The sequence below is a fragment of the Ascaphus truei genome, chromosome 4 (genome assembly GCF_040206685.1).
Source record: "Ascaphus truei isolate aAscTru1 chromosome 4, aAscTru1.hap1, whole genome shotgun sequence".
NCBI classification, from domain to species: domain Eukaryota; kingdom Metazoa; phylum Chordata; class Amphibia; order Anura; family Ascaphidae; genus Ascaphus; species Ascaphus truei.
Window position 1 is genome coordinate 149,613,531 of NC_134486.1, and position 25,806 is coordinate 149,639,336.

Consider the following 25,806-nt stretch of genomic DNA (forward strand, 5'->3'; position numbering starts at 1 on the left):
TTGAACTAACTGGGCTTTAAAGTTTAAACCTCCTGCGTCATGCGGGCCAATAGGAAGCCGAACCTGATGACATCACAGCTTCCTATTGGCTCGCAGGGCGTGGGAGCTTTGAAAAGCGACCATTACGTTATCCCTGCTAGCCGAGTTGATACCGGTACCTACTATGGAGGCAAGTATCTCCAAAAGCAGGGGGTTTCCGGAGCTGAAATGAATGGGGTTCAGCCAAAAAAACCTGCTTCAATCCAGTGTAACAAAATAATATTTTTAAAATGTTTTTAAAGTGCTTGGATTGCCGATTTAACCCCAAAATCTTAAATATGGTACAGTGTTTTCATTATCTTTAAGGTGCTAAGATCTGTTCTCCACAAAATAAGCAACGCTCCTTTAGGAATGTGCAATAATCAGGATTTAAATTTTCATGGGGTGGTGACCCAAAGCTATGCATACTTCAGTCATGAAACATAATATAATGAATGAGTTAATTTAGCTCATTGCTATTCCATAGAAAGTGCATATTTTTCAACTATAGGCTTCTTACGCAGATCACACCGCAAGGTTTGCTGACCTCTGCTTTCAAAATTCTTTGGCGTGAGTTTATTTAATTTCATTTGAGAGACAAAAACTAACCAGTTTTCTCTCTGTGTGATGTAATAATGAGATTTTACTTTGATTAATCGACATGATTGAAACACTTCAACAGCAGAAACCTGTAGACCAGATGTTCCCTAAACCTATCTTCAAAATCCTGAGCCATAGCAAGTTCTGGGAATAACCAATACACATGAAAACATAATGGAATGCACTCATGTAGTATATAAATCATCAGTACTCCAGTCCAGACCTCATGGGCTACCGGCAGGCCAGGTGATCAAGATTTCTCTAATTAACACATACTAATTCTATTAACCTTGCATTCATTTCCCCTTAAGACAACTTGTTTAGGTATGTATTGCCTTAAAAATCTGCCCAGATGGTTGAGCAACCAAGATATAAATAATATACAGTATCTATACGTTTTCGTTAAAAAAACATGCCTCTCGGGTGTCCTAGTTAGGTTGAAGAAGCCTTGCTGCAGAAACTAATATTTTCTTTTACATAGACTTTGTTTTACCAGAATATATGACCAAGTGGAAAAATACATTGATTTATTACTGTATATTGTTACACATGACAAGTAACATTTACAGACAGGATTAAAATTGTGTTAGGAGGTAGGCCTGCAATGTGTCATTAGAAGAGGACCTGCCTCAAAGAGCTTACAATCTATAGGCAGGGTAGGTTAAAACATTGGGTACCGGGGATGAGAGGTCTGGTGCATGGCAGTAAACGGTGACATCCTTTGGCTATCGCCTTTGGGGCGACTAGTTTGTTATGTCACAAGATTCTATGGTAGAATGAAATGGCAGCATAGCACTGACCTGGACCTCATGGCAGACATGAAGGGGGCAAGACAAACAAGAGAGAGCACCAACAGGTGTATAAGCAAAAACTTTGGTTTGCCAAAAAGATACAATTTTAAATTAAATAGCGAAAGACTTACAATGACATGAGCACAATGTTTCAGGGAACCTTGTGTCCCTGTATTAGGTGTGCACATGACAACTGGACTATGGGTTCCTGAAACATTGTGCTAGTGTTACTATGGCCAAGACACCTTCTGGTGCTGGATGACACATAGCCCATTGACTTGAATATTCTGTAAGCTAACTTCCAGCACCAGAATGTGCCTTATGGCAGAAGACTACTTCGTAAATATTGCTTCATGTCTTTTGCTACTTAATTAAATAAAAAATACCACCTGTTAGCACATTCAAAATCTTAGACAGGTCTGGACACCTGGTTTTCCCCATTATCTCTTGGTATACAATGCTTCCACTGCAGCCAGGGATTCTGGGTAATGACATGCAAATGAGCACTCACAGTGTGTCACCTTTTGCTTCATGTCCATTTCAACATGGACCCCTATCAGCGTATGTCTGTCATATTAAACAGTGTTTTCAGCACAGCCTGAGTTAAAGATGTTCATAGCTAGTAAACCTACTTAATGATTTTTTTTATCATTTTAAGAAAACCTTAGTTTCTGCCTATAGTTCTGTGTGCACTATATGTTTGTACTTGATTGTGAAATGATCAAGACTTGTGTTTTCAAAAATGACTAGTGTGAAATATCCTATAACTGCAATGATGTAAAATGGTATAATATAACTAAGCCTGAACTCTGTGATTTTTTTCCTAGGCTAGATAGGAGTCCTTAAAGGAGCAGTCTTGCCAATATGATATATATATATATATATATATATATATATATATATATATATATATATATATATATATGTATATATATATATATATATATATGTATATACGCACACACACGCACACGCGCGCGCACACACACACACACACACATATATATATATATTACATATATATTATATATATATATAATATAAAGCAGAAAATAGCCGTGTTAGTCCAGTTGCGATAGTGCAGAATAAATTAGTTCTTTAGTATTAGGTGATACCTTTTTTATTGGACTAACAATTTGTGTCATAGGACAAGCTTTCGATAGTTCTCCTCTGTTCTTCATGTACCCCTCCCCTGGCTTCAAATACTTTTAACACCCTACCTTATCTACGGTACATATCTGTTTTTTTTTTCTCTACACTGTTTTAGCCATAGATTCCTGTGTATATCAGTATTGTTGACCTGAAGAAGAGAGGAGAACTCTCGAAAGCTTGTGTTAGTCCAATAATAAAGGTATCACCTAATACTGAAGAACTAATTTATTCTGCAATATATATATATATATATATATATATATATATATATATATATATATATATATATATATAATCCACAGAAGCAGCCGGCACTCCACTTGCAAGTAGAAAAAATTGGGTGCTTATCCCATACGGTACCGTTTGAAGCACGAGATCAGGAGACAGGTAAGTTTGATCACAAGTTTTGTATTGAAAAACACACATAAACCGATGTTTCGGACCCCCCAGTGGGGGGTGCACCACCTTGAGAAAGGTCCCACTGGGGGACCGAAATGTCGGTTTATGTGTCTTTTTCAATACAAAACTTGTGATCAAACTTACCAGAGTGCTGTCTCCTGATCTCGTGCTTCAAATGGTATCGTATGTTATATATATATATCACTTGTGAGCACCTTCACATGTCTTAGACAGGTCTGCAACCCTGCCTTTCAACCATTATCACCTCGCATACCGTGCTCTCACTGCAGCAAGGGAGCACTGTATGCGAGGTGATAATGGTTGAAAGGCAGGGTTGCAGACCTAAGACATGTGAATGTGTTCACAAGCGATATTCTTTATTGGCTACAGGCATACCCCGCATTAACGTACACAATGGGACCGGAGCATGTATGTAAAGCGAAAATGTACTTAAAGTGAAGCACTACCTTTTCCCACTTATCGATGCATGTACTGCACTGCAATCGTTATTTATGTGCATAACTGATGTAAATAACGCATTTGTAACAGGCTCTATAGTCTCCCCGCTTGCGCACAGCTTCGGTACAGGAAGGGAGCCGGTATTGCTGTTCAGGACGTGATGACAGGCGCATGCGTGAGCTGCTGTTTGCCTATTGGGCGATATGTACTTACTCGCGAGTGTACTTAAAGTGAGTGTACTTAAAGCGGGGTATGCCTGTATATGCTAACGGTGGAGGTTTTCTGTCGCCTTTTTCACCCACCATAACTTAAAATGTATGGTATATATATATATATATAATCCACAGAAGCAGCCGGCACTCCACTTGCAAGTAGAAAAAATTGGGTGCTTATCCCATACGGTACCGTTTGAAGCACGAGATCAGGAGACAGGTAAGTTTGATCACAAGTTTTGTATTGAAAAACACACATAAACCGATGTTTCGGACCCCCCAGTGGGGGGTGCACCACCTTGAGAAAGGTCCCACTGGGGGACCGAAATGTCGGTTTATGTGTCTTTTTCAATACAAAACTTGTGATCAAACTTACCAGAGTGCTGTCTCCTGATCTCGTGCTTCAAATGGTATCGTATGTTATATATATATATATCACTTGTGAGCACCTTCACATGTCTTAGACAGGTCTGCAACCCTGCCTTTCAACCATTATCACCTCGCATACCGTGCTCTCACTGCAGCAAGGGAGCACTGTATGCGAGGTGATAATGGTTGAAAGGCAGGGTTGCAGACCTAAGACATGTGAATGTGTTCACAAGCGATATTCTTTATTGGCTACAGGCATACCCCGCATTAACGTACACAATGGGACCGGAGCATGTATGTAAAGCGAAAATGTACTTAAAGTGAAGCACTACCTTTTCCCACTTATCGATGCATGTACTGCACTGCAATCGTTATTTATGTGCATAACTGATGTAAATAACGCATTTGTAACAGGCTCTATAGTCTCCCCGCTTGCGCACAGCTTCGGTACAGGAAGGGAGCCGGTATTGCTGTTCAGGACGTGATGACAGGCGCATGCGTGAGCTGCTGTTTGCCTATTGGGCGATATGTACTTACTCGCGAGTGTACTTAAAGTGAGTGTACTTAAAGCGGGGTATGCCTGTATATGCTAACGGTGGAGGTTTTCTGTCGCCTTTTTCACCCACCATAACTTAAAATGTATGGTATATATATATATATATATAATCCACAGAAGCAGCCGGCACTCCACTTGCAAGTAGAAAAAATTGGGTGCTTATCCCATACGGTACCGTTTGAAGCACGAGATCAGGAGACAGGTAAGTTTGATCACAAGTTTTGTATTGAAAAACACACATAAACCGATGTTTCGGACCCCCCAGTGGGGGGTGCACCACCTTGAGAAAGGTCCCACTGGGGGACCGAAATGTCGGTTTATGTGTCTTTTTCAATACAAAACTTGTGATCAAACTTACCAGAGTGCTGTCTCCTGATCTCGTGCTTCAAATGGTATCGTATGTTATATATATATATATCACTTGTGAGCACCTTCACATGTCTTAGACAGGTCTGCAACCCTGCCTTTCAACCATTATATATATATAGCAACTGTAAATATTACTGTATGTTCATTTGCATGTCTTAGACAGGTCTGCAACCCTGTCTTTCCCCATTATCGCCCAGCACACAGCGTTTCCACTGCAGCAAGGGATTCTGGGAAATGACATGCAAATGAGCACACAGTGCCACCTTTTGTCTCAAGCTCGTATTACACAAGCAAATCCTCAAGCCAATGCATACTGTTTAACACAGCTTTTAGACAGAGGCTGGGATGAGATGCAAAGCCAGTAAACCCACTCACAGACATGTTTCAACCTTGATGGGTATCATCAGTGTGAGGTTGGTTGCTGGCTAAGCTGGTTAGATATTTATATATATATATATATATATATATATATATATATATATATATATATATATATAACGTTTGAAGCAGGGGGTCTCAGAGCTGAACCGCATTGATTTAAGCTCCGTGGACCATCTACTTCCTGATATACTTACCTCTGTAGGTGCTTTGTGCATTTTAGAGGTTCCATGTCAAGCGAGCCAATAGTAAGTAACAAGGGATGATGTTGCAGCTTCCTATTGGCCTTCAGAATGGGGGCCAATGGGGTTCAGCTCCGGTGACCCCCTGCTTCAAGCCTATTAAATAAAATTGAAAAAAAAAGCACAAAAAAGTCGACAGGAGTACTTTAAATATTGCTTTAACAAAAGCCGTTTATATAATTATTTTGCAGCCCTGTCGAGACTCATGCAATTTGCGTACGTCTACCTGCACGTGGGCTCTGTTTCATGGTCTCACACAACATTAGTTAAATCTCCAACTGCCTGAAGACCCTGAAATAGTTGTATCATAACCCTACAGCCTCACATCATAATCATGCCCGCTGTCATAACTCTGCCCCATTGTTTCATAATCCACCAAGACCAGCCGCAGATCCCCTGCTCCGGAGGTGAAGAGCGGTCTCATGCAAATCTTCTGCATGTATAAGGCCCCTTCTCCACGTTTAGGAGTGGGTTGACCCTTGGCAACTCATATTTTGTGATGTATGTTAATATTTGTTTTGCAACTACAGTAGGCTTTTTTATCCAAATATTCCAATCTGAAGTAGTGTGATAGAGAAGATGCCAGTGTCACAATGCTAATTTTTCACGTTATTGCAACTCAAGTACATGTTGCAAAATGAGACAGCCACCTTAATATTGATGCAATGCAAATATAAGTAAACTACTGCACCGACACACTTTATTCGAGCAAATACCCAGTATGTACCTGGCAGATACCTGGAATGCGCCGCTCCTCACCTCTGACAAGCCCCGTTGTGTTTGCCTTCCCAGCCTGGGTTCATGCCTGGCTGACGGGCGGCTGATCTGTTAAATGATAATGATTAGGATTTAATAGGCTGCAATGCTTCGCGTGTCTACCAGATGGCATAAATTCATGAATTGTAATGCAGTATATATATATATACTGTGCAGTATTGCAGCCAGCGGGAATAAAATGCTTCAATCCCTGCTTGGAAAATACCTCAATGCACTCGGGCAGAAAACAGTCACAAACCTCAATACACCCGGGTATACCCGAATTCGTGGGACTAGCCGAGCTCGAATAAAGTGTGTCGCCAGTGTATTAAAAGACAGCAGTTGCTCATTTTTAAATTCTGTATAAGACTTGCATTTTACCTGTTGTATGCCAATGCTTGTTAATAATCATGCATGATCCAATTCCTTTTACAGAAGACCAGGCTGCCGTTACCTCTTAAAATCTCCTCTCCTACAAAATTTCCTGTGTTGGAAGTTCAGTGATTTTCACGTAGCTACCAGTAAAGACAGGTTCTGAGGAAGTTCTTATGCACTTGGTAACTCTTCCAGTGTTCAACTCAAGTCAGCTAAGAATTGAGAGTTTCTTCCAAAGATGACGCCTTGAAGGGAACATAATCATAATTTCAGAGTAGGATATCATGACCTGTGTCCAAAATAAATAGGTGATCTGACATCCAAATGCTCAGTTTTATGCTCTAACCTGGATCCAGATTTGGTTGAATTTTTGTTATAATTATTAAAATTTATTTTAATACATAATTATTTTGTGTTTAAAAGTAAATTTTATTTGCAGATTAAGGGAACGGCAATGGACGCCACATGTGCGCCCTCCTATGCCAATCTGTTTATCGGGTTTTGGGAACGAGATGTCGTATTCCAGGAGGAATCTAACCCTGGTATGAAGCACGTTCTGTTGTGGTTGAGGTTCATTGATGACATCTTTATTATTTGGGATGAGTCACCTGTGGCCTTGAAGGCGTTCATCGGGAACCTCAACCGCAACAGTTTAAATATAAAGCTAACAAGTACCATTGGACTAGATTATGTTGACTTCTTAGACGTAAGGATTAACATTGGTCTGGATGGCAGTGGGAGTACTGATATTCATCGAAAAAGTACTGCAACCAATTCGATACTGCACGCCTCCAGCGCCCATCCGACACATCAAATTCAGGGTGTGCCAGTGGGTGAATTTTTGGGCCTAAAAAGAAACTGCTCTGATGAGCAGACCTTTCACATAAGAGCCAATGAGATGGCATCTCGTTTCCGAGATCAGAGTTACAGCAGATCTATTATTGGCAGGGGTAGATTTAAGACTAAAACGAGATCTCACACTTCACTCTTGACAGGTGTGGTAAAGGACAACAAGAATACTACAGATAAAACAATCCGTTTTATTGTGACTTACGATTGTAACTGGTGGAAATATAGAGATGCAATCCATAAACACTGGCATGTCCTCACCTCTGACCAAGAATTACAACAAGTCTTAGGTGAGAGAGTTAATCTAGTCAGCCGTAGGGCACCCAATTTGGGTGACAAATTGGTTAGCAGTCATTATATCCCCAGCAGACCCTCCACTTTCCTCACAAGGGAAATAACAAAAGGTTTTACACCATGTCGCTCCTGTTCAGCCTGCCCTTAAATGCAGGACAGTGTGGAATTTTTTTATTCTAAAGGACTTACAAGGTTTGAGATTAGACCTAAATTGAACTGTAAATCGAAGGCGGTAATTTACTACCTTATGTGCTCATGCCCAATGGTTTACATCGGCATGACCACGAGAGAGTTGAGATTCCGCGTGTTAGAGAACGTACGTACCATCAAAAACAGTGATCGTGACTCTGTGTGGCCGTAAACTAACTACAGTAGCAAGACACTTTAGAGCTAAACATAATTCGAACGTTAGCTTACTAAAGGTCTTTGCCATCGACCAGGTGTCTTTGGGCATTAGAGGTGGCGACCTGGAATGTTTACTCTTGCAACGCGAATGTCGCTGGATTGTCAAATTGGGGACTTTGCTTCCCTCAGGTATGAATGAGTACATGGGGTTTGCAATGTTCCTATGACAGTCCAGTACACTTTTTTGATATATTATATTAGATTAGATTCAATTTATTGTATCTTTTATTTTATATCTTTTATCTTATATCTTTTATCTTATTTATCTCACCTCTTTTGGGCATTTGGAGTTTATATCATGCATTGTTTATGTATTCCCGCCTTCTTTATTTTTCTTTATTTTATTTTATTTCATTTATTTTTCTTTTAGTGTATTTTGCAACCATTTCATTTATTTGTATAAGATAATTCTTCTTGTATAAATGTGTCCTTTTCTCCACACTGACCTGCATATATATGAGTACGGGCAGCACTAGTATTCCTATCTAGTCTAGCCTTTATGAGAATAGCTAACATCTTATTATAAGGAGATTATTCTCTCCTTTTAGACCATTAGACAACCATTCTCTCAATACTTGGCTTTTTGGCTCTTATGCACAGCTTTTTCTAGCATGTTAAATTCCTTCATGTCAGGATCGATTTATTTTTTGGCTATGTGTGTTTCTGATGATTCTCTCCTACTTGTGTCTGCCCTTATTTTAGATTTGCTCCGGTTATCCCTCCCATCAAGGAGCAGCCATGATGTAACTCCATCAGCTGTGGTGTCTCCAGCTGACTCACTCATTAGATTATGTTCACGTCACATCAACTGCGACTACATATACGGCTCTAATTAGCCATTACGTTAAGCCCCCGGACGAAGCAGGTGGCGAAACGTGCGCGTCGGGGCTCCTTTGTTTGTCTTGGATCTGGCGGTGCCCCAGGCTGTCTTACTCTTTTCTGCTGCAGTTTTGAATTTGGCACCTACATCGCTCACGGAGCATGCGCATTGCGACGGCTTGATCTTTCTGAACAGACTCTCAATATCTATGATGCAGTTATACAGCTTCCTGCTTACTTTTCCTTGGACCAGTGCTAAGTACAATTTGGCTATGTGTGTTGTCCTCTGTCTATAGCTCTGCTGCTATACTGTGTGTGTATTTACAACATACTGTATGTATGATTCCATTCATGTATGCCTTTGCTCTGACTCTCACATGCCATTTTTGTATGGGTTATTACACTCAGTATTTTCTGACCGGCCAGTCCTAGTGTTAAGAGGCTATTTATTTGCCTCCACACTACAGATTCTGTATGTCTGCCAATTTATTGGGTATTTCTGATTTTTTTACACTTGGCTATCTCTTGCTTCATTCAGACTAGTCATTTTATGGTTCCAATGGAATAGATTTGTATAATTAACCAGTTTGATTCATATTTGCTGTTTGTTATTCCATTGTGTAGCTTAGGTTCTTTATCAGTGTTCTAGACTAGTCAGCCTTGGGGACATTGTGGATCCTTTGTATATGTTTTATGTGTCTAATAAATTTTGATACCTTTGTACGCTAGAGCGCTATTTTGGGATTCTTTTTTCTTTTCTGTATATATATATATATATAATCAAAAAATAAATAGATGATACTGTTCTGTGGCTAACGAAATGCTTTTATTTGTGCGAGCTTTCGAGATACACTGATCTCTTCTTCCGGCGATGTTACAATGAATGAAGCAAGCAAAAGCTATACTATAAACAGTGTCTATTGGAGTGTTATCTGTGCTGGTCCTTTCCCCGGTGTGGATGTGTTTTATGGCTGGAGGTGTCAAGAGGTTCCTGAAAGCAAGTGATGAAAGAGTGTGTATGTGTATCAGTGTGAATTAACATGAATGGAGAACCCACAGTATATACAGTGCTTTACAAAAGCTGTGTGTGGAGTGGGAGCGGATATAAATGGTGTGGGTGGGTGTGGAAATGTGAGAGTTAGTATCATAACTAAAAGTGTGTGTGGATACTATGTGGTCCCTATTGGTGTCTAGGGATGGAAAAACAAGGAGTATAAGTATGTGTGAGAGACAGCTGTGTGTGCATACATATATATATATATATATATATATATATATATATATATATATATATATATATTTATATTAATATTACCCAGAAACTACCTTATTTCTGCTGTGCTAACTATTTAATAGACTATCAATATATAGCAAAATACTGTAAAATCAAATGAAAATAATTGCTGGGATCAAAATAAGTTGTACTCATGGCTGTTTATGAAATAATCTGTTACTCATTTACTGTAGTTTAATTAGCATGCCTGTGTTTTTTAAAGTTGCCAAAATGTAATGAGTTTTATTAAAGAATTTTACGTCAACAGAACTTTTCTTTCATTGAAGATTTTGCAGTATATTTTTACTATCACTATATATTGGGGGATATGTACACCATAAAGCAGTGTTTACTTTTTTTGGTTGTGAAATTCTGCAAAACTTCAACCCTCTCTAATAGCACGTCTGTGATCAAATGCCTTGTATGGAATCCCAACCCTCTCTAATAGTACAGTATGTCTTAAATCAGATACATTGTAAGGAACCCCAACTCTCTCTAATAGCGCGTCTGAGATCAAATGCATTGTAAGGAGCCACAACCCTCTCTCATAGTGTGTCTGAGATCAGATGCACTGTAAGGATCCCCATCCCTCTCTAATAGCGTGACTGAGATTAATTAGATGCATTGTAAATTCTTCTGTATTTGGTAACATTTTCAAATAACCTGAAAATTGCAGGGAACCCTTTAGAGATGACCATGGAACCCAATGGTTCCTAGAAACCCCTGTTGAAAAACAGCCCCATAAATTTAAGGCAAAAACTGCACCAAATTTAAAGAGTCAATGGGATTTTTTGCATTGATAGAATTTGATACAGTTTTTTTGTTTCAATTGTGCAAGGGTTTTGCAGACAAGAGATTTTGATGACTCCCCCTTGAAGAGTAGTCCAAGTGATGACAATGTCAAAACATGCCATTAGTGCTCTTCCACAGCAGATATAGTGCATCCATTTTCCTTCAGACTTTGGCTTACACATGTGTGGTTCTAGTACAGTAGGTTTAAAAAGAAAAGTGTGGGGGCAATCAGAAACTCTTCAAATAATGCACTCTCTCCAAAACTGAATCCATTTCTATGGTATGTTAAAGGAGGGACATATGGATGGTATACTTTGGGGCAGTTAAAGCTTGAATTTGCCTTTAAAGGGACAGTTCCCCTTCCTTATTTACATAGGCAGGAAGCAGGGGATACACCAGGGATTAAATGCCCTATTTTAAGCTCCAGGGGCCCCCTTGTTCCCGAGACAACATACAGGTTTTAAATCTCTTCCATGTCACGCGGGCCAACAGGAAGCGGCAGCATCATCCATTTGCGGCTTCCTATTGGGGACTTAAATACACACGAGTACCAGCGCTACCTTTCCCGGGATGTATCTTGAGAGCCTGGAGGTCTTTGTTGCTGAAATTAAGGCAATTCAGCCCTGTGGACGACCTGCTTCCCATCCATGCAAAAAAGGGGAATGTTGCAGGGGGTGGATTGTTTCTTTAAAACAAAGTATGAAAGATTAGATGTTTAGAACTTTTGTATTTATATGTACATACAGATGTAGCAAATGCTATTACTTATTACATATTTATTTTACACGTGCCTGTTATTACCGCAACTTTTAGCGCGAGTGCCATTGAAAAATAGTAAAACGTGTGTTAGCTCCCTAACGCATGTAAAATTTAGAGCATTATTTTTTGCGTTATTCTGCATTAAACAAGGTATTAAGTGCTACATCTATACTTAAACATACTATTTATAAGAAATATTTCTGTTTAATTTAATATTAACTGAAGTTAACCAGCTTCAACCAGTGAGTGCAGGCAGAAATAGGTACAATAGTGTAGCCTAGGTACAGCATCTGCTGATTAGGTACAGTTGGAGGAAATGCTTGCATTGGTTTGGCAGTAGAGTGAAAGCACTGAACCATTAAACACATGAAAATGATGTTTCACAATAAACCAGACTAGCTTTTATAATGTAAAGAAATATAGTATATAGTACATGGGCATCTGAGGTTATATAATGCAGTTTTGTCCCTTTGTTCCAGCACCCCTGTCCGGGTGTCCCCAGATTCTTCAGATAGGAAATTGTTGCTCCCTATAGTCACCTGTGACACGGCAGATGAAAGCCGCCATTTTGTTTCCCTTGGAGGGGACAGCATTACGCTACTTTTACCGATAAGTATCTTGGAGAACAGGGGTCAAATTAAAATTGCATGTTTCAGCTCTGGAGATCCCCCATCTTAAAGAAAAAGAAAGGAGGACTTAAATAACAAACTGGACACAGGGATTAGCTGCTTCAAGTAATAAAACAAAACCCCAGTTAATGACATAATAAGTACACTGTCACTGAAATGCTAATTATTTATTTATTTGTATTTTATTTACAGGAAATTCCACTTTTTTGGATGACCATGATCCTCATACGCCAAAGGTAATGTGCATTAGATTGATCATTATTTAAAAAAAAAAAGATGTAATGAAGTAGTTAATTAATAATGTTTATTGACTTGTCTGCTCTGAGTTTCGAAAAGTAAATTATTCATAGAGTTCACATACTCGCAGTCTATGTAATCACCATTAAGTATGGCCGATGAGGTGGTAATATGAGTACATTTAATGTATAATTTGATATACAAATACCCCTACTTAAAGCAACAATCCCAGAATTGTTTTATATATTTGATATCATGGGGTTCTCTAGGGCTGAACCATGCTAATGTTAGTGCCGGGGGCAGCCTAGTTACAGATATAATTACTGTGGTTCTTGTCGATTCTCCCAGTTGAGAATCCAAGAAGGCCGCTGTTATCTAACGGTAGGAAGTCGCAACCAATGACCCTAATGTTTCCTGTTGGCTCACAGGTCCAGCCAGATTTAAACGGCCATATTGTTTGGTCAGAAGGGAGTCTGGCAGATGCAACTACCACTGTAATTATCTCGGTAACTCGGGGGGGGAGGGAGCAGTGTCCCGGCACTGAAAATAGCACAGTTAAGCTACAAAAGAACCCATTGTTACAATTATTTAAAAAACTTCACGTGGTAATGTGCACACATGGGGATGATTCATACAGCAAACTTACAGAGAACAGACCCCGAGTGAAAGTGGCACTAAATACTAATAGTATAATAACTATAACATCCTAACTCAAACATAACTTTTACTTCATGGCCTTAAAAACAAACTTTTAGGAGCATTGAATAATGACGCAGATAATTTTAATTAACAAAAGATTTGTCACCCTGTTTTGTCTTTGGAATCATACTGTATATATGGCATTACATTCTTCATTCACATCTAGGACTGATAAATAGGCAGGCTTATCTATACCTCCTCCCTATTTTTTCCCCTTTAATGCAGTGGTTAATCGGCTTTCTGTTGCCATCTGTGAATCACTCAATCTCTATTGATAGCCAATGTTTCAGGGGTATATGCTCATAAGTGCATATAAGGCACATATAAATGTTGCTATGGTGATGATAATTCAGTTAGCAGTGTGACCATACTAAAAGTCCTTGATAAAGTGCATTCGTGCACGAAACGCGTAGGAGTATTGCTTTACCTCCGTATTTTAAAGCAGATCTAATAAAATAATTTTTATTTTTCCACTTGACCCACTCTCCTTTGGCTGTGCTCCACATTCTTTGCTTTTTTCCTTATATTCACCACATCATTGGCAGCACGCCCATTAAGGAGACACAGGACAGAGACATACAATTGTAAGTATATTTGCATTGCAGTAGGTTGTCTCACTTAATAGAATGATCCAGGGCCTATCCCATTGAGATCTTAAGGGGTGGGTTTATGCCCACTAACTCATACCTTCGGGGTACATTTGCCTATTATGGACTTTATTTCTGAGACTCCTACTCATTTACTCTAATCATTTGTTGTTATTACTAGTCTCAATTCCTGTGTTTCTATTTATGCGTGACTTAAGGATTTATACATATTGATCCTGCACTCTTGAGCGTCTATACCATTTAAAAAATGTTTACGACTATACTAAGAGTATAGTATCTCTCTGTTATGTGTCTTAATCTAAGAGTATGATCCTTTTTCCATATTGCTGATCTAACAATCACCTTTGCCTCATATAGGAGACTGACAGATGCTCTCAAGCAACAGGCACACAGCGGGGGCGGGGGGGGGGGTAGAAACGCAAGATAGTGTGGACACCATCGACTAACGCGCTTTGTCCCCCGGGAATGTGCAGATGAAGTGGCTATCAAAAACATTTAATGTTCCTGTTGTTTGAGAGCAGCTGTCAAAATGGCCTCTTAGATCTCCTGAATCACACGTTCCTATAGGAAACCACATCGTCATACCTCGAGAACCTGGGGGCACCCGGATGGCTGTGGGTCTGCAGGTGCTGTGGGAGAACATTGCTGCTTTACCCTCAGAAGCACATGTACTGTCATGCTCCTATATGACTGATTGCCTCAAAACACAGATGGGGAAAAAAGTGCAGCCGGATCTGCAGTTGAAGACCCCTCAAGGTAGAAAAGAGGGGTTACAGTCTGGTGCAACTTAAATATGTATAACCCATGCTCCCCCACCCAATCGCAGTTCGGGCCCCCTAAGGTGTTCTGGGGTCTGGCTATATGTCTCTGAGTGGTGCATACCTGCTGGCAACAGGAGGGCCTGAGACTCCCGCGATGACATGGGGGACAACAAGAACAGGTTACTGGGGTGAATGCCTTCATTCTCGTTCAATGGTGCAGCGCCTCCATCTGTAATAAGCCCCAGGGACGCAGGGTGGAATCCCTACCACAGAAATCCCTCTCCCAGGGATGAGAGATTCCAATCTCACACAAGGTTATCTTTACAACCAGCAGACTCTTTATTCTCTTGGGCGGCAGCAGCAGCCGACAGGTACAGTTGATGCACAGTCCACTAACTGTTCTCCCTTGTGATGGTCCCTGCCGCCACTCTGGACCAAAAGCCATCCAGAGTGGGGCTAGCTCTTCCCTCATCCCCTAAGCAGGGTGAGAGGTATTTGGTCCACCTATAACTCACTAGCTATATCAGCTCTACTCATGAGCTGATCACTCCTCTCCTCCCTAACACTAACTCACTGACTGACAGAACTCACAGCAGACTAAATAGGAAATGCACGGCTCTTTATGATCTCAGCAGGCACCGCCCCTGTGTCTCTTAATTGGACCCAGGGTCAGGTGACCTACCTCCACCATTCAGGGCAAGTGCTTGAAGTGGTGGAAACCCATGATAACTCCTGGCAACCTGCCCTTATCAGGAATTATACCAGGAGGAGGATAGAACTATAGCCCCATTTCTTACCAGGGCTACACTCTCCCTCAGGTGGAAATCCAATGGTCCCCACTTGGACCTAATTTGCTGGACCATCCTGCAGGTGAACAATCTGTGAACATACAAAACATAATTAATCAATATTGTGTACATGAGACTGTAACACCCATGATGGCGACATACATAGCGGGAAACTCCCAACATGGAGAACCCTTAACTTCAATAATAATGACGGGGATCAGGCTTCTTCACTTCCTGCCCATTGTGATCCACAATCTTAACAAAGAACGGTTGCACAGGCCCTTTCTCCGGTCTGTACAATATGTTATGCATGAATATGTTCCTGCCTGTACTCCAAGATTTCATTACAGAACATATTTTGTCCTCCCTTAAGTAAGTAGTGCTATCAAACTTAATTCTTAAGTGCTCAAGAACTGCATCTCTGAGCCAGGTGTCTCTCTGGTCCTCGATCTTCTGCATGATCGGCTCTGGCACGTATGGAAACTCATATCCATGAGATTGCCGGTATCTCGCCGCTATGGCTCTATCTGCTCTACTTAACTTAGTAAGGTTCCGGTTCCCAGCCTTTCCTGGCAGTACCCAGAACTTTGGCTCCTCAGGCGCAATATCATCATACAAAATAGATGAGCCTTTGGGGGTGATTACTTTTTGCATAATGTCTCTCCACCTGTTATCTAACTCATCGGCAACCTCCTGAGGAGAATAGGTGCCTGCGTCCCACCAGTGATCTACAATATCTTTCTTTATTAACACAAATCTGGTGCGGTCCATCCCCTCATGATACCCTGTGAATAACGGTGCCCACCATTTATCTTGGTGCTCATATGAGGATGATACACTCATACCTTCCTCAGACTCTGCTCTGGAGGATACACCAGATGTCACTGCCTCTGTAGAGTGCAAGCCTTTTCGCCTCCCTCTAAGGACATTCTTCTAAACCGTGGGGTTCATCTTAGGTGGTTTGGGACTTACGGGACCCGCTTTTGCAGTAGACTGGGACCCTCAGGCCCTACCTCTAGGAACAGGATTAAACATAGCGGGGTTAGATACATGTAGAACACTTGACAATGGTATCTCCCCATGAGAACCCTCATCACTTGTCACCCAATCCTGCCAAAGTTGAAAACTTGGGCATCTTATCCAGCTTACTCCTACTAGGACCCGGTGGCATAGCACGTGACGGGGCAGGGGCAGTAGCCGGGGCAATAGCGCTAGGGGCGGTGACCATAGGATCACCATAGTCCATTACAGTGTCTCTGAGTCGAGCGATGCCACGACTGGTAGGTACTCTCTTACTGTCTCTTGCGGCAGCACTTTGTGCTCCCCGCTTGGCTACTTGGGCCCTAAACTCCACGAACTCTGCTTCCAGCCCAGCTCTCCTTATGGAAGCAATCAAAGCTTCCGGGCATCTGCGCCAGTCTGACCTGGAAGTGACGTCATCATTGGTCATCGCGGAATCTCCATCCGCTCCTTGGTCCCGCACCGGAAGTGTGTCGAGGACCGGAAGGGGCGACGGTGGACCATCAGGGTTGCAGACGGGCAGGTAGGCCTCAAGCCCTTCTCTCTCCATAGGTTCCTTCTTCACCTGGCGGGAATAAGGGGGTGGTGGTATCATCTTACCACTCCTCTGTCTTGCGATGCTCGTTGGTTCCTCCGGAGCTGTCTCGGGTCCCATCTCCGCGGCACTGGGAGTCGCCACGCCCGTGGAACTTCTACGCGGTTCAGGCCGCACCAGCGCTCGCCGTCGGGGGGTCTCCGGACTCGTCTGCTCCATTTCAGGGGTAAGTGGAACTTCTTCTTTACAGCTGGGGTGGTCCACCGGCAGGCGCATCACCACCGATGACAGGCTGTCTCTCTCATCATCCGACGAGGACTGCAACGGCCCCTCCACTGGGGAATCACCTCGAGTCCTTGCTGCACCGCCAGTGGGTATAGGTACGAAACGGGCCCGCTCCGGTACCTCCACTGCGGTCGTGCCCTCCTCCATTGGGGCATCTCTTTGTGGCTGGGCCTGGGTCTCTACCAGAGGGGTGAGATATGGGACCAGGGCCGCCTTCGCATCTGCCTCCTCCACTTCGATCAGCGTCGCTGGAGAGGCATCTCGCGGGGTCATTATTGTAGGGCATGGCTCGATAGGCCAGAGGTAGAACGTGTCACACTGTTGGCACCGTGCCCTAGTACTTGGAGCCGGTCCGGGTCACCTGCATTGGACGCACAGGCACCGCAGATATTCTCGGCCATCAACCTCCACAACCAGGAGGCCTCCTGGAAGCTGATAAGTTGTCCCGCTTAGGTCAGCCATCTTTTGCGCAGGGGTTGATTCGCTCAGCTTACTATTCTCACACTTAGCTCCTTCTCCTTCACCAGTCAAGCAGAAGTGAAGTTCCTCAGCCTCACTTCCTGTCTCTCCTTCCGCTGGGGAGGACTGTTGGGATTGGTTCTCAGTGTGCCCCCTCCCTCTGGTGGAAAGTAGAGGAGGGGCACTCTCTCTCTTTGTGTGACGTGGCTTCGTCCGTCGGCCAGTCACTGCACAGGTGGGTGCGACTTCGGCTTTTGCGCCTCTCCCTTCTTTTAGCTGGGGTTCTGGTTTTGGCGCCAAACCCTTGCACATCTCTCGCCACATTTCTCTTGCAGCCTGCTTGCACGCAGCACGTGCATGATCTAGGCTTGGCGGGAGTCGCCATTTTGGATCGGCTGCAACCCGCGTTGCAGTGAATGGCGCAGCTGTCGCCATTTTAACCTCCTCCATGCCCCGCAGAGCACATGTATCTCTTGCCTCCATCTTTAGTGAGCCCTCTAAGCCCACGATAGCGCTACTCTCAGTGGTGCAACTCGTTCCTAGACACTTACTACTCTCAATGGTGCTCTAACCAATGAATATAACGCATGGCATACCCCAGGCTAGGCAGAACTCTCTCCTTGTACACCGCACTCGCTGACGGTTCATAACAAGCACTCTGGTGTGTTTTCTAGGTACTGGCTAGTGTACTTGGCATTCCTAAGTACTGGCGTCAACCTACTTTTTGCCACTCATAGTGCAGACCCTATGCTGAAGTCCCTGAACTAGTTAACAGGCTACCCCCACATGAATCCTACACTATCTGCCTCAAGGCGACTAGAACAGCTATAGCCACTGTGCCCAAATTTACATCACCCTCCTAGGCACCTAGGATGTACTGTGCGAGAGGACTGTCTCTCCTGACTACCCCTAGTCTCCAAAAATGCCCATCCTTCTGCAGCGCTTGCTCTGAAAGTGTACATATTACTTTCAGATCTGCTTCGCTGAAAACCTGTCCTGTTTATCTCAGCAGTGCCTCCAACTATAACCCATGCTCCCCCACCCAATCGCAGATCGGGCCCCCTAAGGTGTTCTTGGGTCTGGCTATATGTCTCTGTGTGGTGCATACCTGCTGGCAACAGGATGGCCTGAGTCTCCCGTGATGACATGGGGGACAACAGGAACAGGTTACTGGGGTGAATGCCTTCGTTCTCATTCAATGGTGCAGCGCCTCCATCTGTAGTAAGCCCCAGGGACGCGGGGTGGAATCCCTACCACAGAAATCCCTCTCCCAGGGATGAGAGATTCCAATCTCACACAAGGTTATCTTTAAAACCAGCAGACTCTTTATTCTCTTGGGCAGCAGCAGACAGGTACAGTTGATGCACAGTCCACTAACTGTTCTCCCTTGTGATGGTCCCTGCCGCCACTCTGGACCAAAAGGCATCCAGAGTGGGGCTAGCTCTTCCCTCACCCCCTAAGCAGGGTGAGAGGTATTTGGTCCACCTATAACTCACTAGCTATATCAGCTCTACTCATGATCTGATCACTCCTCTCCTCCCTAACACTAACTCACTCTACTGTCAGACTGACAGAACTCACAGCAGACTAAATAGGAAATGCACGGCTCTTTATGATCTCAGCAGGCACCGCCCCTGTGTCTCTTGATTGACCCAGGGTCAGGTGACCTACCTCCACTATTCAGGGCAAGTGCTTGAAGTGGTGGAAACCCATGATAACTCCTGGCAACCTGCCCTTATCAGGAATAATACCAGGAGGAGGATAGAACTATAGCCCCATTTCTTACCAGGGCTACATATGCATGATACATCGACCCCCATACGCCACAAAAGGGAAAAGTGGTGGAGGATTAGGAGAAGTGAGCCAAGTACTCTGCCATGATGATTAGGAGCCGAAGCAGCTTTAGCTAACTAGTTAAAGAAGAAAGTACTGTACTGTAAGTAGAATGAGATTGAAGGCATAGGTTCATTATTAACAGTAGCGGATTTCCCCTTAGGCCCGGACGTAGGGCGGCAAAATGCTGGGGCGGCAAAAATGTCTGCCCCCATATACTTTTGCAGCGCTCTCGGGCCTATCGGGCCTGATGGGAAGTCACTTAGCTGTTGCAGCTGCCTTCTTACCTACCGCCCCCCTCATCCTTCTGGTCCACAACATCAAATGATGCTGCGGACATCGCCAACGTGATGTCGCAATGCGACCTGGCAGCGTCAAATGACGTCATGACGTCACATTTCCTTGGCAATGCAACACCGTGCAACGTCACGTTGGTGACGTCCGTGGCGTAATTTGATGCTGCGGTTTAGAAGGAAAGGGGGGGCAGCACAAAAAGTGGCGGCCGCAACAGCTAAGGGCCTAGGGGCAGCAGATTTTCAAATCTACCACTGATTATTATTATTACGTTTATTTTGCCAAATTACATGGAAATAATTTGTTTCCAAGCCAAATGTGTGTGACAATATGAAACAGACTGCAACTCTTGGCAAAATAGTCAGATGTTTCATTGTTACAGTATTTCAAATCTAACTCTAATCAGCATTATATAGTAGTTTAGACCGGGTTCTCCATAGAAATGCAGAACTATTAAGAACCAGAATGAGTTGGGATAATGGAAACCTTCTGTTTTCCTCTTTCTTTATGGATAATTTATCTATCTTTTGGTGTCTCTATCGTACTAGTCTGATTCACTGCTGAGTCCTTAAATTAGATCAGCCTTAGGCTGCGTCCAGGGTCAGCGCTTATGCGCTGATACGTGCTGAGGCGCGCTCACGCTCGGCACTGAGCCCCTGCAGCCGCAATGAGAGCGGCGTTAGCAGGGGTTCGCTTACGCTTCTGCAAGCCAAATTTTAAATTCAAGCGCTTGCCGGGGCGCAGGGCCGGTCACGTGAGTGGTTTGCCCAATGAGGGCGAACCAGCTCCGTGACATCACTGGCCCGCCCCCCGGACGGCACGCAAACCAAGGCCAGGGAAAGCACCTGCTTTCCCTCAGCCTCCGTGCGCCTCAGCGCGCCTCAGCACGGATGCAGTCCTATGGACGCAGCCTTAGTAGGGATTATGCAAAAAAAAAAAAAAAAAGATAATATACAGATGTAGCCAACGTTATTACTGCCATTGATTCAATGTGTTAACGTGTTTGTACCGTAAGTATACCACTACAACCATTAAATGCAGTCTCTTTAACACGCGTTTCTACGGCACTATTTTGTGTTGTCAGAGTAACAACGTTGGCTACATCTGAAGTGTGAGTGCTAGAATCTTTTCCACGGCAAATTGTGTATGGTAAAACAGGGATAAAGTCAGTTATCTTTGCTTAGAGGAGAGCAGAAAGGAAGCAGACAGTGTATATGAAATGCACTTTTCTTTATTGCTATTTAACCTTTGTCAACCCCTATGCGAAACTTAGTTATAAAGACAACTTAATGCAGTCATAGTAAGTTTGGGGATTCAATGTCTTCCACTGTAGGGTTTTACAGATTATAGGACATATTTACTAAGCAATGCTATTCCACAACATTTTCGGCACTGGATATAAGTGAATGGATGCAAAGGGTGATAATTTATTTTTATAAAATATAGTTCATGGTAATGTTGCTAGTTTTTTTTTTGTATAGGGATTCTTGCCATTTTATGTTATAGGGATGCTTGTAATTGTCTGATATTTATGGCTAGAGAATTAGTATTATTTCCCCCAACTTATATTTTATTGTTTTTTTACAAATCATAAGGGGAGGGGGAGGGTACAGAAAACAAGAAGGGGGAGGGGAGGGCAAGGATTACATCCACTTGTCCTCTACGCAGAGAGTATACAGACATTTGTATACAAACTTATGCCTAAATTATCAGTCTTTCATCTCATATGGGTAGTAAACGGGTCTCCTGTAGGGGTCAGTTCGTGTTTTGCCACACGTAAGTCTCCCAGGGGTCCTACATTGTCAGACATTTGTTGTACCTGTCATATACTGTAATAGGCTAGTGAGTCTTTCCATGGTTATTATATGGTTCAACTTGTGTTTTACTGCTATAATAGGTGGGGGGTCATTCTGTTTCCAGTGCTTTGCAACCAATACCTTAGCTGCAGACAGGATTTGTATGGTTAATAAATCCATGTTCCTCTCCATGTTCTCTATTAGTTTTAAAAGCACTACAGTTTCCATGTCCCAAGGCATGTCTAATCCCAGTACTCTTTTTTTAGTATCCTGATCTTTCCCCAGAAAAGTATAATATTGGGGCAGGACCACCATAAGTGTTTGAATGTACCTACCTGGCAGCTGTTGTGCCAGCACATGGGGGAAGTTAGTGGGAAAAAGGAGTGCAGGTGCACAGATGTATAGTACCACCTGTGCAGTATTTTTAGGTTTGTTTCTGACAGCTGAGCACCGGGAGGCTTTGGCTACGCTATTATATATGTCTTCCCAGTCCTCATCTACTAGGGGCCTTCCTATATCCTTTTCCCAGTCTGAGATGTTTTTCCTTGTTTTCCCTGCAAATTGGTGTATTAGGGTCTGGTAAAATTGGGTAATTGTCCCCTTGTGTTATTCCCCTGATTGATACAGGTTCTCAAGAGCAGTGAGAGGTCTATTCCAAATATTGCCCGGTTGTTTTGAGGAAACATAATACTAAAGCTGAAGGTATTGGAATAGTTGCGAATTCGGGATTCCATATTCATCTTTTAGTTCAGAGAAACTTTATCTTGCCTGCTTTTTGCCGATCTCCAACAGAAGACAAACCTTTTTTGCCCCAGCTCTTATAAACATTTGAGTGATATGCTGGGGGGAAATCAGGATTGGACCTAATCAGGGTTAGTGTGATGGGATAGACGAAATCTGGTTATATTTACAGCTTTTGTCCCAGATGTGTAGAGTGTGTGCTAGGACCGGGCGCGCCCTGTAGTGTGTTAAGCGGTTTTCCTTCTTTAGCCACAGAAGTGTCACCATGTCTGTGGTTCGGGCTTCTGCCCCCTCAATGTCCACCCACGGTTTAGTACCTGGCCCTGCTAACCAACAGATTAGCACGCTCAGCCTGACTGCTTCGTAGTATTTGACTAGGTCTGGTTGACCCAGAACCCCCAGAGTCAGAGGAAGGACCATTACATTTTTCTTGATACTGGGTTTCCTACCATTCCAGATATATGTAGTTATCTCCCTCTCTAAATCTCTGATAACTTATAATGGTAGTGTTACGGGTAGTACTTGGAAGATGTACAGCAGTCTAGGTAGTAGGTTCATTTTAACCGAAAAGATTTTACCTGACCAAGAGATCTGGTACCCCGACCAGCTCTTTAGGTTACATAGTTACATAGTTACATAGTAGATGAGATTGAAAAAAGACTTCCGTCCATCAAGTTCAACCTATGCTAAATTTAGACAACAGATATTTTTTCCTTAATCTATACTTATTGATCCAGAGGAAGGCAAACAAAAAACCCCATTAAGGGGAAAAATTAATTCCTTCCTGACTCCAAGAATTGGCAATCGGATTACTTATTTGGTATATCCCTGTATACCTTTCCCATCTAAAAAGATGTCCAACCTTTTTTTGAACAAATCTATTGTATCTGCCATCACAGTCTCCATGGGTAATGAATTCCACATTTTAACTGCCCTTACTTTAAAGAACCCTTTCCTTTGTTGCTGGTGAAATTTCCTTTCCTCCAAACTTAAGGGATGGCCCCGAGTCCTTTGTACTGCCCATGGGATGAATAGTTCTTTTGAAAGCTCCTTGTATTGTCCCTGAATATATTTGTATTTAGTTATCATATCCCCTCTTAGACGTCTCTTTTCTAATGTAAATAAATCTAATTTAGCTAGCCTCTCCTCATAAGTTAGAATGTCCATCCCCTTTATTAATTTGGTGGCTCTTCTCTGCACTCTCTCTAGTTCCATAATGTCTTTTCTTAGGATTGGTGCCCAAAATTGTACTCCATACTGCACCGACACACTTTATTCGAGCAAATACCCAGTATGTACCTGGCAGATACCTGGAATGCGCCGCTCCTCACCTCTGACAAGCCCCGTTGCGTTTGCCTTCCCAGCCTGGGTTCATGCCTGGCTGACGGGCGGCTGATCTGTTAAATGATAATGATTAGGATTTAATAGGCTGCAATGCTCCGCGTGTCTACCAGATGGCATAAATTCATGAATTGTAATGCAGTATATATATATATACTGTGCAGTATTGCAGCCAGCGGGAATAAAATGCTTCAATCCCTGCCTGGAAAATACCTCAATGCACTCGGGCAGAAAACAGTCACAAACCTCAATACACCCGGGTATACCCGAATTCGTGGGACTAGCCGAGCTCGAATAAAGTGTGTCGCCAGTGTATTCAAGGTGTGGTCTTACTAATGCTTTGTAAAGGGGCATAATTATGTTTACTTCCCTTCCATCCATTGCCCGTTTGATGCAAGATAAGATCTTGTTTGCCTTTGCAGCTACTGCATGACATTGGGCACTATTGCTAAGCCTGCTGTCTACAAGCACTCCTAAATCCTTCTCCATCAAGGATTCCCCCAATATATCTCCATTTAATTTGTAAGTCGCCTTTTTATTCTTGCATCCCAAATGCATAACCTTACATTTATCTGTATTAGGTATTTTTTCAGAGTGGTAATAAGGTTGTGGTAGTTTGCTTTGAAGATGCCCTCATATGCTTTTGTAATAAACACTCCCAAATACTTGATCTTGTTTGGTTTCCATTTTATAGGGAAATTCTTTTTCAGTTCTTTCTCTGTTTCTTCAGGTATATGGATGTTTAGAGCATCAGATTTTGTGTGGTTTATTTTAAAGTTTGACACCTTCCAAAATTCTTCTAGTGTGGCAAACAGACTCTGAAAAGATGTTTTCGGGTTAGTCAGCGAGAATAAAATGTCATCTGCGAAAAGGGATACTTTGTATATTTTATCTCCTATGGGGACTTCCTGTATCTGTGGATTTGTTATGATTCTTGAGGCCAAATCTACTATGCAGAGAGCAAATAGCAAGGGGGACAGTGGACATCCCTGATGAGTACCATTAGTGACTTTGAATCCTCTTAGGAATCCAGTCGCCCGTCATCTTTCTCCAGCAATGGTATACAGTTAGGTCCGGAAATAATTGGACACTGATACAAGTTTTATTATTTCGGCTGTGTACCAAAATAAATTCAAGTTACAGTTAATTAATGAATATGGGCTTAAAGTGCAGTCTATCAGCTTTAATTGAGGGTATTCACATCCGAATTGGAGGAAGGGTTTAGGCATTACATCTCTTTAATATGTAGCCCCCTCTTTTTCAAGGGACCAAAATTAATTGAACAATTGACTCAAAAGCTGTTTCATGGACAGGTGTGGGCTATTCCTTCGTTATTTCATCATCAATTAAGCAGGTAAAAGGTCTGGAGTTGATTCCAGGTGTGGCATTTGCATTTGGAAGCTGTTGCTGTGAACCCACAACATGCATTCAAAGGAGCTCTCAATGCAAGTGAAACAGGGCATGCTTAGGCTGCAAAAAAAGGAAAATCCATCAGAGAGATAGCAGGAACATTAGGAGTGGCCAAATCAACAGTTGGGTACATTCTGAGAAAAAAAAAGAATGCACTGGTGAGCTCTGCAACACAAAAAGGCCTGGACGTCCACGGAAGACAACAGTGGTAGATGATCGTAGGATCCTTTCCATGGTAAAGAAAAACCCCTTCACAACATTCAGCCAAGTGAAGAACACTCTCCAGGAGGTAGGTATATCATTATCCAAGTCTACCATAAAGAGAAGACTTCACAAGAGTAAATACACCACAAGGTTCAAACCATTCATAAGCCTCAAGAATAGAAAGGCCAGATTAGATTTTGCCAAACAATATCTACAAAAAGCCAGCCCAGTTCTGGAACAGCATTCTTTGGACAGATGAAACTAAGATCAACCTGTACCAGAATGATGGGAAGAAAAAA

The 25,806-nt window shown here is 42.6% G+C and overlaps 1 protein-coding gene across 3 annotated transcripts in view; it reads left to right on the top strand.

The window, feature by feature from the left end:
- The window catches only part of UST (uronyl 2-sulfotransferase), an 858,732-nt gene that overhangs the window by 352,070 nt on the left and 480,856 nt on the right, over positions 1–25,806 (top strand). For all 3 annotated transcript variants that reach the window (XM_075596675.1, XM_075596674.1, XM_075596673.1), the window contains exon 2: positions 12,689–12,732. In XM_075596675.1, the coding sequence (XP_075452790.1) occupies positions 12,689–12,732 (44 nt within the window). The remainder of the gene's footprint in view (positions 1–12,688; positions 12,733–25,806) is intronic.